This window comes from Thunnus albacares, chromosome 21, assembly GCF_914725855.1.
Source record: "Thunnus albacares chromosome 21, fThuAlb1.1, whole genome shotgun sequence".
In the NCBI taxonomy this organism is placed as follows: domain Eukaryota; kingdom Metazoa; phylum Chordata; class Actinopteri; order Scombriformes; family Scombridae; genus Thunnus; species Thunnus albacares.
In genome coordinates, this window is record NC_058126.1 from 25,092,854 (window position 1) to 25,107,024 (window position 14,171).

General features: G+C 40.5%; 1 protein-coding gene across 1 annotated transcript in view; it reads right to left on the reverse strand.

Annotated features, from left to right (window-relative positions):
• lancl2 (LanC lantibiotic synthetase component C-like 2 (bacterial)) overlaps positions 1 to 14,171 on the reverse strand; it is a 28,354-nt gene that overhangs the window by 12,962 nt on the left and 1,221 nt on the right. Inside the window, exons 2-5 of the mRNA XM_044339755.1 lie at positions 13,765 to 13,969; positions 8,677 to 8,794; positions 8,370 to 8,577; positions 8,096 to 8,243 (exon numbers count right to left, since the gene is read on the reverse strand). Coding sequence (XP_044195690.1) covers positions 8,096 to 8,243; positions 8,370 to 8,577; positions 8,677 to 8,794; positions 13,765 to 13,929 — 639 coding nt within the window. The 5' untranslated portion in view covers positions 13,930 to 13,969. The remainder of the gene's footprint in view (positions 1 to 8,095; positions 8,244 to 8,369; positions 8,578 to 8,676; positions 8,795 to 13,764; positions 13,970 to 14,171) is intronic.

A 14,171-nucleotide genomic window follows, 5' to 3' on the forward strand; every position in this document is an offset into this window, starting at 1 on the left:
ATCAATGAGCCAAATGCAGTGTGATGTAGTGATTGTTCCTCTCATTGTTTCTTTCAAAGAAGATGCTACTTTGAGAGACGAATGGTTTTATAGCGACTGATAAAAGGTTTATTGTTCTCAAGATACCTACTCACACTAGAGTATATATATTGTAATGACTATGAGACCACAGTACAAAATAAAGTATTATTGATTTTCACATTAAAGGATAAGGCTGGTGATTCACTATATTTTTCTTATTTTCAATGAATCTCATGTTTGGAGCCAACAAACCAACAATGAACAGATCTACTAACAAGTATTGTGTGTGTATCCAAAACCTGATATATCTTATTCCTCTGTGCAATAGACCTCTGCTGTTGTTCAAAAACTATTTAAACATGCCAATGAGCCACAGCGCTACACTGGGTGACATGTTCCTTCATCCATGAAGACAGTGGTTACTTTACTTTGTTTAGAAACGGCTCCAAAGAGTAAAAAATAGCAATAAGACAGTAACCCACCACTGCACATGTTGAAACATGGTTCCATTTACAGAGCTTCACTAGCTCGCTGTGCTACATTACACAACCTCTTGACTTTGTGCTACATTACACATTTCTCAAAGAACTTCAGTAAAAAAGTATCAACCCACAGATAGAAGGTGGTGATTGTGGGGTTATTTTGGATGAGGATAATGGGGTTCATTTAGAATGCATTAAAGAAGATTGTATTTATTTATTGTTCTGGGAAAAAAAACATATTAGATGAAATTGTGACAGCAGTTAACAATGTTCATGTGCAGCAACAGTGTTGTTTGAGAGAGGATGTCATGCTCTTTGCACAGTGCAGAAACAACCCTTCATACAGTTCTACATAATCTACTTTAAGATCAGACTCTGGTAAGTACAAGTTCTTTAGTTTCTCTTGATCTGAGCTCAGCTTTCAATACCATCCTGGTACATGCTTTCACTTCTGCTTGTATATTTACCAATTTTACACTTTTTTCATTTGTTGTCAGTTTTGAATGATAATCCTATTCTAACATTGTAGATTTATCAAGTTGGAGTTCTTTGTGGCTCTTTTAGGACTCTACATGCCCTCATCAGGGTTTGTTGGCAGGTCCTTGTTCCAAGCTTAGCAGTAATGCCGACGGTGACTTTGAAGTCCTGGCTACACTACGGAACTCTTTGGACACCTTCAATAAAACAGCCCACAGCCATCTGTTCATCTTTTATTGTGAAGCATTAATATCTGATCTAGAAAGGAGGTATATAAATAATCTCTACATAGAACCAAGATGTCTTCTGTGGTTATTGCACTACTTGCTTGGTGTGTAAGCTATTCAGCTGAAATTAGTTGTTAGCAGAGAGCATTGTGGGAAACCTAGAATTACATTAAGTTTGCCCTTCGTGTGGTTGATGCATTTAGCTTGTAGAGCTGTGCTCAGAGGTCATGCTGGGCATTCAAATGTAAAGAAGCGAGAAAAGTCAGGACAATGATGTGTGCAAGGAAATATATGTGCAGTAAAAAAAATGCTTTAACCTAAAAAGGCTAACTCTGGTCAAGGTAGATTCCATTGACTTTTAAAATGTGTTTAGGGCTAACTGAGCCCCACACACATGCATCACTGCCTTCCATAATGAAAGAGTCAATGTGGAAAAGTAACAGAAGGTCAAGAAAGCCCTGAGAGGAGCGTATTAGCTGAGAAGGTCAGCAGCTGATCTCAATAGCAGGGAAGCCAGATATCAAACCCTTTTCTCTCGGGGCAGCTGTGGCTCAGGAGGTAGAGTGGGTTGTCTACTAATCGGAAAAAATCATTGGTTCGATCACCGGCTCCTTCAGTCCGCATGTCCTTGGGCAAGATACTGAACCCCAAATTGCTCCCGATGGCTGTGCCAGCGGTAGGTGAGTGTGTGTGTATGAATGAGCATTAGATTAGATCCTGATGAGCAGGTTGGCACCTTGCATGGCAGCCTCTGCCATCAGATTATGAATGTGTGTATGAAAGGGTGAATGTTGACATGCAGTGTAAAGTGCTTTGAGTGGTCGGAAGACTAGAAAGGCGCCATATAAAAGTGCAGTCCATTTACCATTTATGGGCATAATACACTCACTTGCCAGTTCATTAGATACAACGAATGCAGTATAATATAACAGCCCTGCAATAAATCAATACGTTATTTCATTTCAGAGGCTGGAGTTTGTGGTTCTGTTGAACTGTGTTGGGTTATATTGAGAAATATAGAGACATATATTTATATATATATATATATGTGTGTGTGTGTGTGTGTGTGTGTGCGCGCGCATGCATTTTTCTATCCTTATTGGGACCATTTCTGGTATAAACACTGGGACTGATAGTCTGCATGGGGACAAAATGTCATTTCTGTGGTCCTGGTTAAGGTTAGGAGTTAGGTGTGAATTGAGGTTAGGTTATGGTTAGGGTTAGGTATGAACTGGTTAAGGTTAGGGTTAGGTATGAACTGGTTATGGTTAGCATTAGGTATGAACTGGTTAAGGTTAGGGTTAGGTATGAACTGGTTAAGGTTAGGGTTAGGTATGAACTGGTTATGGTTAGCATTAGGTATGAACTGGTTATGGTTAGGGTTAGGTATTAACTGGTTATGGTTAGCATTAGGTATGAACTGGTTAAGGTTAGGGTTAGGTATGAACTGGTTATGGTTAGGGTTAGGTATGAACTGGTTAAGGTTAGGGTTAGGTATTAACTGGTTATGGTTAGCATTAGGTATGAACTGGTTAAGGTTAGGGTTAGGTATGAACTGGTTATGGTTAGGGTTAGGTATGAACTGGTTAAGGTTAGGGTTAGGTATTAACTGGTTATGGTTAGCATTAGGTATGGACTGGTTAAGGTTAGGGTTAGGTATGAACTGGTTATGGTTAGCATTAGGTATGAACTGGTTAAGGTTAGGGTTAGGTATTAACTGGTTATGGTTAGCATTAGGTATGAACTGGTTAAGGTTATGGTTAGGTATGAACTGGTTATGGTTAGGGTTAGGTATGAACTGGTTAAGGTTAGGGTTAGGTATTAACTGGTTATGGTTAGCATTAGGTATGAACTGGTTAAGGTTAGGGTTAGGTATGAACTGGTTATGGTTAGGGTTAGGTATGAACTGGTTAAGGTTAGGGTTAGGTATGAACTGGTTATGGTTAGGGTTAGGTATGAACTGGTTAAGGTTAGGGTTAGGTATTAACTGGTTATGGTTAGCATTAGGTATGAACTGGTTAAGGTTATGGTTAGGTATGAACTGGTTATGGTTAGCATTAGGTATGAACTGGTTAAGGTTAGGGTTAGGTATTAACTGGTTAAGGTTAGCATTAGGTATGAACTGGTTATGGTTATGGTTAGGTATGAACTGGTTATGGTTAGGGTTAGGTATGAACTGGTTAAGGTTATGGTTAGGTATGAACTGGTTATGGTTAGGGTTAGGTATGAACTGGTTAAGGTTAGGGTTAGGTATGAACTGGTTAAGGTTAGGGTTAGGTATGAACTGGTTATGGTTAGGGTTAGGTATGAACTGGTTATGGTTAGGGTTAGGTATGAACTGGTTATGGTTAGGGTTAGGTATGAACTGGTTAAGGTTAGGGTTAGGTATGAACTGGTTATGGTTAGGGTTAGGTATGAACTGGTTAAGGTTAGGGTTAGGTATGAACTGGTTATGGTTAGGTATGAACTGGTTATGGTTAGGGTTAGGTATTAACTGGTTAAGGTTAGGGTTAGGTATGAACTGGTTATGGTTAGGGTTAGGTATTAACTGGTTAAGGTTAGGGTTAGGTATGAACTGGTTATGGTTAGGGTTAGGTATGAACTGGTTAAGGTTAGGGTTAGGTATGAACTGGTTATGGTTAGGTATGAACTGGTTATGGTTAGGGTTAGGTATTAACTGGTTAAGGTTAGGGTTAGGTATGAACTGGTTATGGTTAGGTATGAACTGGTTATGGTTAGGGTTAGGTATTAACTGGTTAAGGTTAGGGTTAGGTATGAACTGGTTATGGTTAGGTATGAACTGGTTATGGTTAGGGTTAGGTATTAACTGGTTAAGGTTAGGGTTAGGTATGAACTGGTTATGGTTAGGTATGAACTGGTTATGGTTAGGGTTAGGTATTAACTGGTTAAGGTTAGGGTTAGGTATGAACTGGTTATGGTTAGGGTTAGGTATTAACTGGTTAAGGTTAGGGTTAGGTATGAACTGGTTAAGGTTAGGGTTAGGTATTAACTGGTTAAGGTTAGGGTTAGGTATGAACTGGTTATGGTTAGGGTTAGGTATTAACTGGTTAAGGTTAGGGTTAGGTATGAACTGGTTATGGTTAGGTATGAACTGGTTATGGTTAGGTATGAACTGGTTATGGTTAGGGTTAGGCTGTACAAAATGAATGGAGTCAGTGCAATGTCCTAACAAGGATAGCAGTGCAAACTTGTGTATGTGTGTGAGTGTGTGCGTGCATGCGTGCAAAAGGGCATCCTGAGGGAGGGAGGGAAGTTCTGAGTCAGCAGTTTATGCTGTCCCCATGCAAGCTAGAGTGACTGAAAAAGGAAAGGAAAACAGTTCTGCAGCAGCAGCAGCAGCAGCAATGGCTCCCTCATGATGGAGCAAATCTACAGTAAGTGTGTTCATGTACATGTCCCTTCACTCCTAAACCCCTTTCAAATATTCACCTTGTTACATTGATCTGATTTCAATTTAACATGTTGGTCTCAGGTCTGAATAAGCAACTTTTCTGTGAAAGTCACAAGCATATTACTTTCAACATGGGACAATTCTGAAATGATCACAGTCAGATTAATATAAAGGCAGCAGCAGCACAAGGTAAACATGCACAGAAAGAGATTAAATGTGCATTAACGTTAAAAAAAATACACACAGTAATAATCAGACCAGCTCTTGCCCTATATTTACAGTTTTCATTCATGCCAACTGCACAAATAAATAGAATATCCAGCCAAACGTCTTCCTACAGTATGTGGTGCATTGTGCTTGTGTAAAAACATGCCGTCAGGTTCATTCACTGTGAAAAGCAGAGGCGAACGTCCCTCATGCACATGATGCTCATTAATTAAGGCTTCAATAGCAAATTGTCAAATCCACCAGCGATGGAATCTGAGACACTACTCTCTCTTCCTCTCTGCCCACACTCTCTCACCAGGTGACAAATATCACATCAGCATAAATGTCCTGTCATGTCTGAATGAAACCATAAGAAACATTCACGTAAAAAAACACCAATATCTGAAACCCTGTAAACCATGTCTGCAAAGGCTCTATGCATCTATATCATCTATAATATACCTCCTTCCTTGCCTCAAATGCTCTTTTTTTTTGTCAGTTGATATCTCCTCCTATGTCTTATCAAGACAGGCACCACCCAACAAACATCCACATTTCCCTTCCTCTCTCTCTCTCTGACACACACTGACGCCTCAATAAGCAATCAACTGTCTGTCTTAAAGGCAGAAAATGTAATTTAGGGGGAATTAATCAGTTTACAGAATAAATTAATCACTGCAAACAAACTGGAGCCAGCGGGATTCAGCACCAAGAGGATCAAGGATTGAACAGGCTGAAGCTCTACATATGACTGGCCTACCAGATCCAAATCTAACTAACACTTATACTAACACTTATTCATTTGCATGCAGAGCGGGATGCAGTGTCGAGACGAAATCTAAAACTGAGGACAGTAACAACAGAGACGTACTTAGTTGAATGTTTGGTACACGCTGAGAGAAGCAGTAGCTGGAGGCTGGAAAGCAGCTGCTGGTACGTGACCTCATATGGCTTTAGAGGCCAGAAGTTATTGGGTGAAAAACAAAAGATGCCAGAGAAATGCTCACTGGTGAGCTAACGACAAGGATGCTACCGAAGATGGCAGCAGAGAGAGGACTAACCCCACAGACTCATTCTATTTGGATGTTGACACCTTGTGACTACACCAAAACCACAATACATTTTCTGACAGCTTACATCACACGTCTCTCCTCTCATGTATTTCTACTCGTATTTTTCAGCTTTAAAAAGGTGACGTATTCTGCACATTCATAATTCTGTATCTTTAATCCGGTGCTCTACTCTCTCCACTCTGTTCTGATTGGTTAGCTTCCGGAAGCTGCGTTTCGGCCCACTTCCTGTCAGCTCAGGAGGCTACGTCAACAAACCAAGAAACCAACTATAGTAGGAGGATTTCACTACTTCTTCTCATTCTTTACTCATGATGTCTCAAATACATCCATACATGTTTGAGCTGAAATCTGATCCAAAATATAAGAGTGGACAATACAGACAACACATGGAAAAACCTTAGCAACAACCTTAGCAACCAAGGCTACAGAAGGGATGGCAGTTTATGAAAAAAAAAAAGCATTTGGAGCAGAAACATATTAAGCTAAAGTGAGAAACATGGATATCCAACATCATTGGCTCCATGACCTTTCATCTTGCACTATTATTTTTAGCTAGCTATTACTGAGGCTCTGATCATAAATTAAATAATCATGGACTGCTAACCTATCTTGCTCATTTCACCTCAGTGTTGGACTGTGGAAGATTTAATTTTTCTTTCTCAGTCAAGCGAAGCCAGAGCTGAACAAGAATGGAATAAGGCTTACTGACATTACAGTCCGCTGTCTGCTGACAGTAGAGTTGGCATTTGCTGGCAGACACACACACACAATATTTTTATTTTTCCCCAATTTGGAGCTGTCACAAACTGAAGATACTGTATCTGGCTGCAACTCAGACAATAATCAACCTGCTAGTGGAGAAACAAACTCCTCCAAAATATAACCCTCAGCTGAAACTTTGACAGTTTGCAGTGTAAGCTCAGTGCTGAAGACAGTAAGAAAAGAAAAGCTAGTGCTCATAACCAGCCCAAGCAGAAAACAGTGTACAGAAGGCTAAACAGACACACCAAAATAGACTGAAAAAAAACCCTGAGAGAAAATCTTGAAAAGGAGAAAGTCTCACAAACACTTGAGAGAGAACAAAAGCAAGGTAAGATCCCAAGAAAATCAAAATAAAAAAGACATCTCTAAACGCCTGGAGCACAGAAGCTGCTCAGTAAAGCCTGCAGAGTGCTGCTGTGCTGCTGACGGGTATATGGACACAAAGACTGGTAAACAGTAATGCAGAGCTGCAGGAAATTTTACTCCTTCCTTAGTCATAATAATACTCCCATCAAACACAACAGTAGCGACTGTAAGCCCACTACTGCTGCCTACTCTCTCAGCCCTTCTGTTCCTGTGTGTGTGTTGAGAGTAGTTGATGTGGTTTGGCTTGGCACTTCACCAGAGGGGACAGCTGGTCCTGCAGGTTCTGCAGTGTGTGTTAGCATGCTTAAATAATAGTCAAATAGAATGTGCAGGGATTATTATTCAATGTATGTGTGTCCTCTGTGCCCTGGCACAGCTCCACTGTTGTCCCTGCTCAGTGTCTAACAGATGGTCATTACAGCAGCCTCACTGAGAAAAGTGTTGTCTGTCATCTGAAGATGATTTGTAAGCAAACTTGTACCTTCTCTATTACATAGAGAGGAAGCAGTGGCAAAGATGGATATCAAGAAGTCCTACCGGTGGCTGGAAAAAGGCTGGATTGAAAGACAGCACAGAAGCATTAATCATGGCAGCAGGAGAACAGGCGTTTAGTACAAGATCAATAGAGGCGGGGATTTACCACACCAGACAGGACCCCTGGTGCAGCCTGTGCAAAGATGCTCCTGAGACAGTTCAGCACATAGTAGCAGGGTGTAAGATGCAAGCAGGAACAGCGTACATGGAACGCCATAACCAAGTGGCTGGCATAGTGTACAGGAACATCTGCACTGAGTATAGGCTGGAAGTCCCGAGGTCACAATGGAAGACACCTCCTAAAGTGGTTGAGAATGACCGAGCCAAGATCCTGTGGAATAGACTTCCAGATCCAGACTGACACGCTGGTGATCATCCTACTTCATGTCTATTATTGAGGTTGTAGTGGGTGGTGGTGGTGGTGTACTGGACTGCATTACATTGTGGCTGTAGCAAAGCAAACTCAAAATAAAGCACCAAAAATGAAAAATCCTCTAGGTGTGAAAACACAGTGCATGCACGTGTGTGTCTCACCTGTGTAATAGTGCCCTCATCCACCGTGTCAGCTCCCAACTCTTTGTTAACGTAGAGCAGAGCGTACAGATAGCCGGCCCGTCCATACAGCAGCTCATCTGGCATGTCAGAGTCTGGACTCAGCACAGAGCGCTGCAGCTGGAGGAGCCTGAGAAACAAAAAGGTTCTAATCTTATATGTAGTTCTGGATGTTTTTGGACATATTTCTACACATGTCAAAAACAAATAATGATACTGACATCTGCCCAGCAGCTCTACAGTCCCAGCCACTCACCTTGAGAGACAGTCTTTGCTGTCAGCGGTGTTGTTCAGTTTGTGATGGACCACTGCACCCACTGCCAGCGGCCCCGCGTCACCACACAGGAATGTCACTTTGCGGCCGTTCAGGATCCTCATGGTCCTCTTCACGTAGTCCAGTGCCCTCTGCAGGTGGGAGGCTTCATGGGACACACGGTGCAGCTGCAGGTACAGCAAGGCAATGCCTGTAGTGGAGAGGGTACATGTACATTACATTATCTGTGGATCAGTGATAGGCTGATGGAACATGGAGCTGTCATGTCTTTGCAGTTTTATAGACAGACCTGTCCAGCCGGTGTACGTGGAGAAGTCATGGGGGTCGGCAGTCTTCAGGCCCTCCTCCATCTGCTGGAGGAGATCTTTGATCTTATTCTGGACCTTCTTCTGAAAGGCCGCACTGACCTGAGGAGGACAGAGAGCACATTAATAACCTCAGCCAAAGCATTCATTATCAATATTCAGCCAAAGCATTCATTATCAATATTCAGCCAAAGCATTCATTATCAATATTCAATAAAGGGAAAAATCAAACCTCGGATTCTGTTAAACGCTTCATAAAGGAGTAGATTAGAATTTTTAAGTTTGTCTTAATATGATACTGACATCAGAGCTGGAACAATTAATCCATCAACGGAAAATGTATCAGCAAAAATGTAGTTGCTGAAACCACTATTAACTGTTCACTGAAAGAAAGAAAGAAAGAAAAAGAAAAAACCTCACAGATGTCTCTCAAATGTTATTATCTGCTGTTTTCTTGGTCTTGTTTAGTCATAACAGTAAACTGAATCTTCATCACTGTTCAGACTAAACACACAATTTAAATGTCAACTCTGTCTCTGGACATTTGTGATGAGCATTTTTACCTATTTTCTGATATTCTGAACAGACCAAATGATGACTTGAGAAAAAAAATCAGCTGAAACCTATAATGAAAATAATCACTAGTTGCAGCCCTAGCTGTCCATGTTAGCATTACCATGTATTAAAACAGTCCTGAAAAACATCCAAACCCACCCTATAAACCACAGAAGCATCAGAAGAGAAACATCCTCCCAATAATGACACTGATAACAATGAGAACTGTGTTATAACTGCTTGTATTTTCACTCAAATGTACACTGAAAGTGGTTGTTGTCAATTCTTTAATTCTTGCATAGACTATCTGAACCTCTTGTTCCTGCTTATCCTCTCCATGCTTCACTGACACATTATTACTTTACATCAACACAAGGTCTTGCACAGTTACATATTAACTAGGACTACAACCAATGATTATTTTCACTATCATTTAACCTATTGTTTACCTTTTCATCTAATCAATTCATTCTCTTGTGTACTACATATCAAGAAATAGTGAAAAATAACCATTACAGTCCAAAACCCAAAGATATTCAATTAAGAAATACAGAATTTAAAAAAAAAACATTTGAAAAAAATACATTTGAAAAGTTAGAACTATCAAATGTTTGGCATTTTCACTTGATGAATGACTACAATAATCAATTATTACAGATGTTGATTCATTTTCTGTCAATCCACTATAAACTAAATTGTTTCAGCAATATTATTTATCCATGTACAGTTGCTCAATAATAGTCGCATCTTCAAAGAAAACAGTTAATCATAGCTAAAAATGAGTGCCCTTGTAATTTACAAATGAATCACCAACAGTCTCTGCAATACATAATTTTAATATTGGCCCTGTTACCAACAACACATTTTCAGCAAACATCACATTCATTCATTTGGCAGAAAGTTTTGTCGACAGCGATGTACAAATGAGATACAGTCCAAGACTCATCATCAGATCAAGGAGAAGTCATCCAGAAGAAATGTCACATCACTCAGCCGTGGATGTATTCATGGAACTGGACACTGCATACAAACCAGGCTAATGCTAACGTCACCTGCCCTCCACAACTGGCACCATGCTGCTACTGATCACCTGAACCTATGAGCAGAAAAAAAATGCTTCCATCTAAATTGGTTGAGTAGACCAATGAGCTTCAAGTCCACATCTGTCTTGCTATTTCCAGACATCATAACATGCCTGAAAGTGTGTCCTGTCACGTATCGTCAGCAGTGGTAAGCCTAATAATCACTCAGATAGCAGCCAGCAGGTTATGACCCATACTCTTCATCATTAGGATTCATTTCAGGAAACACACCATGTTAATGAGGTTATTTTCCACAAGGCTCAAGGCTCCATTTACCCTTTACAGATTTAACAGCACGGGTCAGACTCTGCTTCAAAGCTGGGTTTGATCGTGGATATGGAATTAATTAATTCTCTACAGGCTCCATTCACATTCGCTCTACAGTGTGAACTATATGCACAGAAGAGCCGGGGAGCCTCCTGAATCAAAGCGGTGAGTGTCTCTCACCAGCCACCTCTTCAAACAAACACTTGTGCACTCCCAGATCTCCCATAGGAGTCTATGAGTGCACAAGGACCGCTGGAGCTATTTGTTAGACTCAAGGCCCATTTACTCCTATCCACTGGCCTGATAAATTAACAGGAAGCGCTTAGAGAATAGGTTTCTCAGCTCTGGCCAATCTGTGCTGCTGCTGCTGCTGCTGCTGCTGCTGAAAGCCAGTCATGTGCAGACTGTTTTTCACAAACTGTTACCAGACTGCATTCACCATGTTACTCAATGCATGATGGGATAGAAGATTGGGTAAACTAACAGAGGCCAGCGACTAACAATCTTTGTCATCAGCGGAGTCTTCCTCACAGTGTGAATGTGTCTGAATTTCACAAACAGTCAAATGTTCAGTGGTGGAAACTGACTTATTTAGACATCTACAGGCTACTTGATTTTAGTTTCAGTCAGACTTTGGATGCTGTTCTTTTAGATACGAGGACGCTTTGCTCTGTGTAATGATCTCTCCTTTCATCCAGCCGCTCAGCGTCGTGTTTTCTCTGTTTGCTGTCTGTTATTGTGCAAATGCTTACTTGTAAAAAGCTGATTAGAAACCTGGTTACGCGTATTATATTCCAGTCCAGTCCTAAAGGGAGGAGTCAGTACTACAGTCATCCATGGATGAAGGGATCGATGATGGAGGAAGAAGAACAAAGCAGAGGCAAAGTGACAGACAGGATTTGTTTCACAAGAATAGAGCCTGACTGATATTGGACTTTTGGGGTCGATGCCGATATTAGGCTGGTAAAAAAATTCCGATATCGATATATCAGCCAATCCAAGATGTGTATGTATGCATGTATATATACACATATAAACATACATACATATACACTGTGTATTCTTGTATGAGACACGGAGACGGCTGTTACTGTAACACAGCGGGTGTTGAAAACAAATGCAGCAGGCAGACTGGAGCCACTTTCATGAGACAGACACTGTGTGTCCTTTTCCACAATTACTGTAATTAACACCATACAAGTTAAAGAGAGGACAAAGAAATGAGGAAGAATTGCAGGATGTAAAGATGTTAAAAGAAAAACAAGGAGAAAGTTAAAACACTGATTCAAGATTTAAAGAAAAGTTTAAGGAGGAAAGAGAAACACATAGAAGCAGCCCAGGAGACAGGTGATGGAGAGACATGAACACATTTAAAGCAGGAGGCAGAAAAAACTGATAAGGTGTGACTTACACCTGGATGTAGATGAATTACTGTTCTGTAAATATTTTTAAAAGCAGAATCTCTTATCTAAATGTAAACTAAAAGACGTCCCAACAAACAAAAGTCAAAGCACAAGATTAAAACCTGCTAAAGAAGGACTTACAGATATTTCATTACAGGCACTAACACTACACAACAAATATATTAACAATTAACTAAAACTGACAGATAGTTTCAGTTATTATGAAACACAAAGTGCTGATTCATCATTCATCTGACTGATTCATCTATGTCAAACTGTCGTGATTTGGCTATAAGTAAGCAAAATAATTCCCCATAAGTCAGTTTTGTTATTTTGTTATATTACAAACATTGATCTATATTTAGGACCATATAGACAGTGTGAGAAGATAGAGACTGATATTTCTATGTGTTGTAAATAAATATTGTTAATATTTATTAACAATTTAATATTAAAAATATCAACATTAAATTAAATATTAACTATTTAAATTGTTCAAATATTGACTTCCGCCAGCCAAGACAGCTAACTTCCTGTTTGGGGTTGTGACACTCAAAAACATTTACCCGCTGATTTACAGAATGTAAGTCTATGGGAAAAAGTCTTTTTGGGCCCACTAGCATCACGTGACGGACCCGAAAGTTGTTATTACACAGTTTGGCCATTATGTCAAATTGGCTTCAAATCCCGGGCTGTTCCTGGGGGCTTAACACTACCACACGAAGAGGTGGAGCTGAGGCGGCCGAATGGAGCCTGGTTGCTGAAACAAGCTACCTAGCGGCTAGCGACCTGTCACTCAAAGCAGCCACTTCCTTCATCATGCGTAACTTTACAACTTAATAAAATATAAAGCGTGAGTTATAAACCCCCCACCACCACCACCCTCCCATACAGTTGTCATGAAAGGGGGAATTGGCTATAGAGACCAAAACCGTTTTTTGTACCAGGCTGTGAACATGTTTATTTCTGCTGTAAAGTTGGTCATTTTAACATGGGGGTCTATGGGGACTGACTGGCTTTGGAGCCAACTGCAGTTTCTGGCACTTCCGCATTGGCTTCATCTTTCAGGCCCGGAAGTTGCCGCTCGGGGAAACACTGTAAACGATTGATCTATAGAGCTCTAACTGAAAACTGACAGTGCTTCGCAATTCAGGATCAAATGAAAAGATCATTAACAGGGAAGTAATGGCTTTAATAAATTATAATTATAATAAATTAAATGCGCATATGTTATGTGCAATGTTATGTTATGTGCAAATGCATAATTAATTGCGCATATGTTGACACAGCCTGGATGCTTTCAACTGTTTGTTCGTCTGAATTCTGCATTCGCAAATAAAATGGTGCAAATCATTGTCATTTGTACAAGGCCAAGTGACTTTTGTGCCTGGACAAGTAAAGGTAAAGTTACTAGTCCTAAGGACAAGCGCCTTAAAAAGTTAATGTCGAGCCCTGCAGTAACTTAACGTTCGCCAAATTAGCAAGGTGTTTTTAATAAGGCGAGATTCGTGAATTTTCGAGCTAATGTCCTAAATGTTTGTATTTAGCATGGATGTTTGCTACATTCAGTGAGGCTCGGTTTACCCCACATTCCCTTCAAATGTCACAAACATCCCCAAATCAGTCCTCGCAGATACTACAGATAGTGACAAGTATTCGCAATGACAGCTAAGTTAGGCCAGAAGTGCGCATCTTAGCCAAACTAGCTCTGGTTTCAAAGTCAGCAGATCTGCAGCCTGCATGTTATAAAAACACATTCTCTCACCTTTCCTTCTTCATCAAATGGCTCATTGTGATCTACTTCTGCTCCTGAGTTGGAAGTGAGCAGTCCTTGGTCCCAGTCGGGGTATGGGTTTGGAAAAGAGCGCTCCTCCATCTCTGCCTCTGTTACTGAGATCAGCTTCAGCCGCTTGGACATGTTGTCTCCCATCGCTACGGCGGCTCGGCAGGGACAAAAACCCTCAGGCACACTGTAGGGCCATTACAGTGAGAATAAGCAAGCGCGTTTTAGACATGTAGAAAATGAAATGACAACATAGTAAATTACCAAAGAATGTGAATTATAATATGTAAACGGAACGGTGGTTACAAAAATATTTTAATAATCAGTTTAATAATCAGTTAAAGTGTGTAGTAGAGTATATGCAGGTGATTTCTACTCCTAAAGAAAGA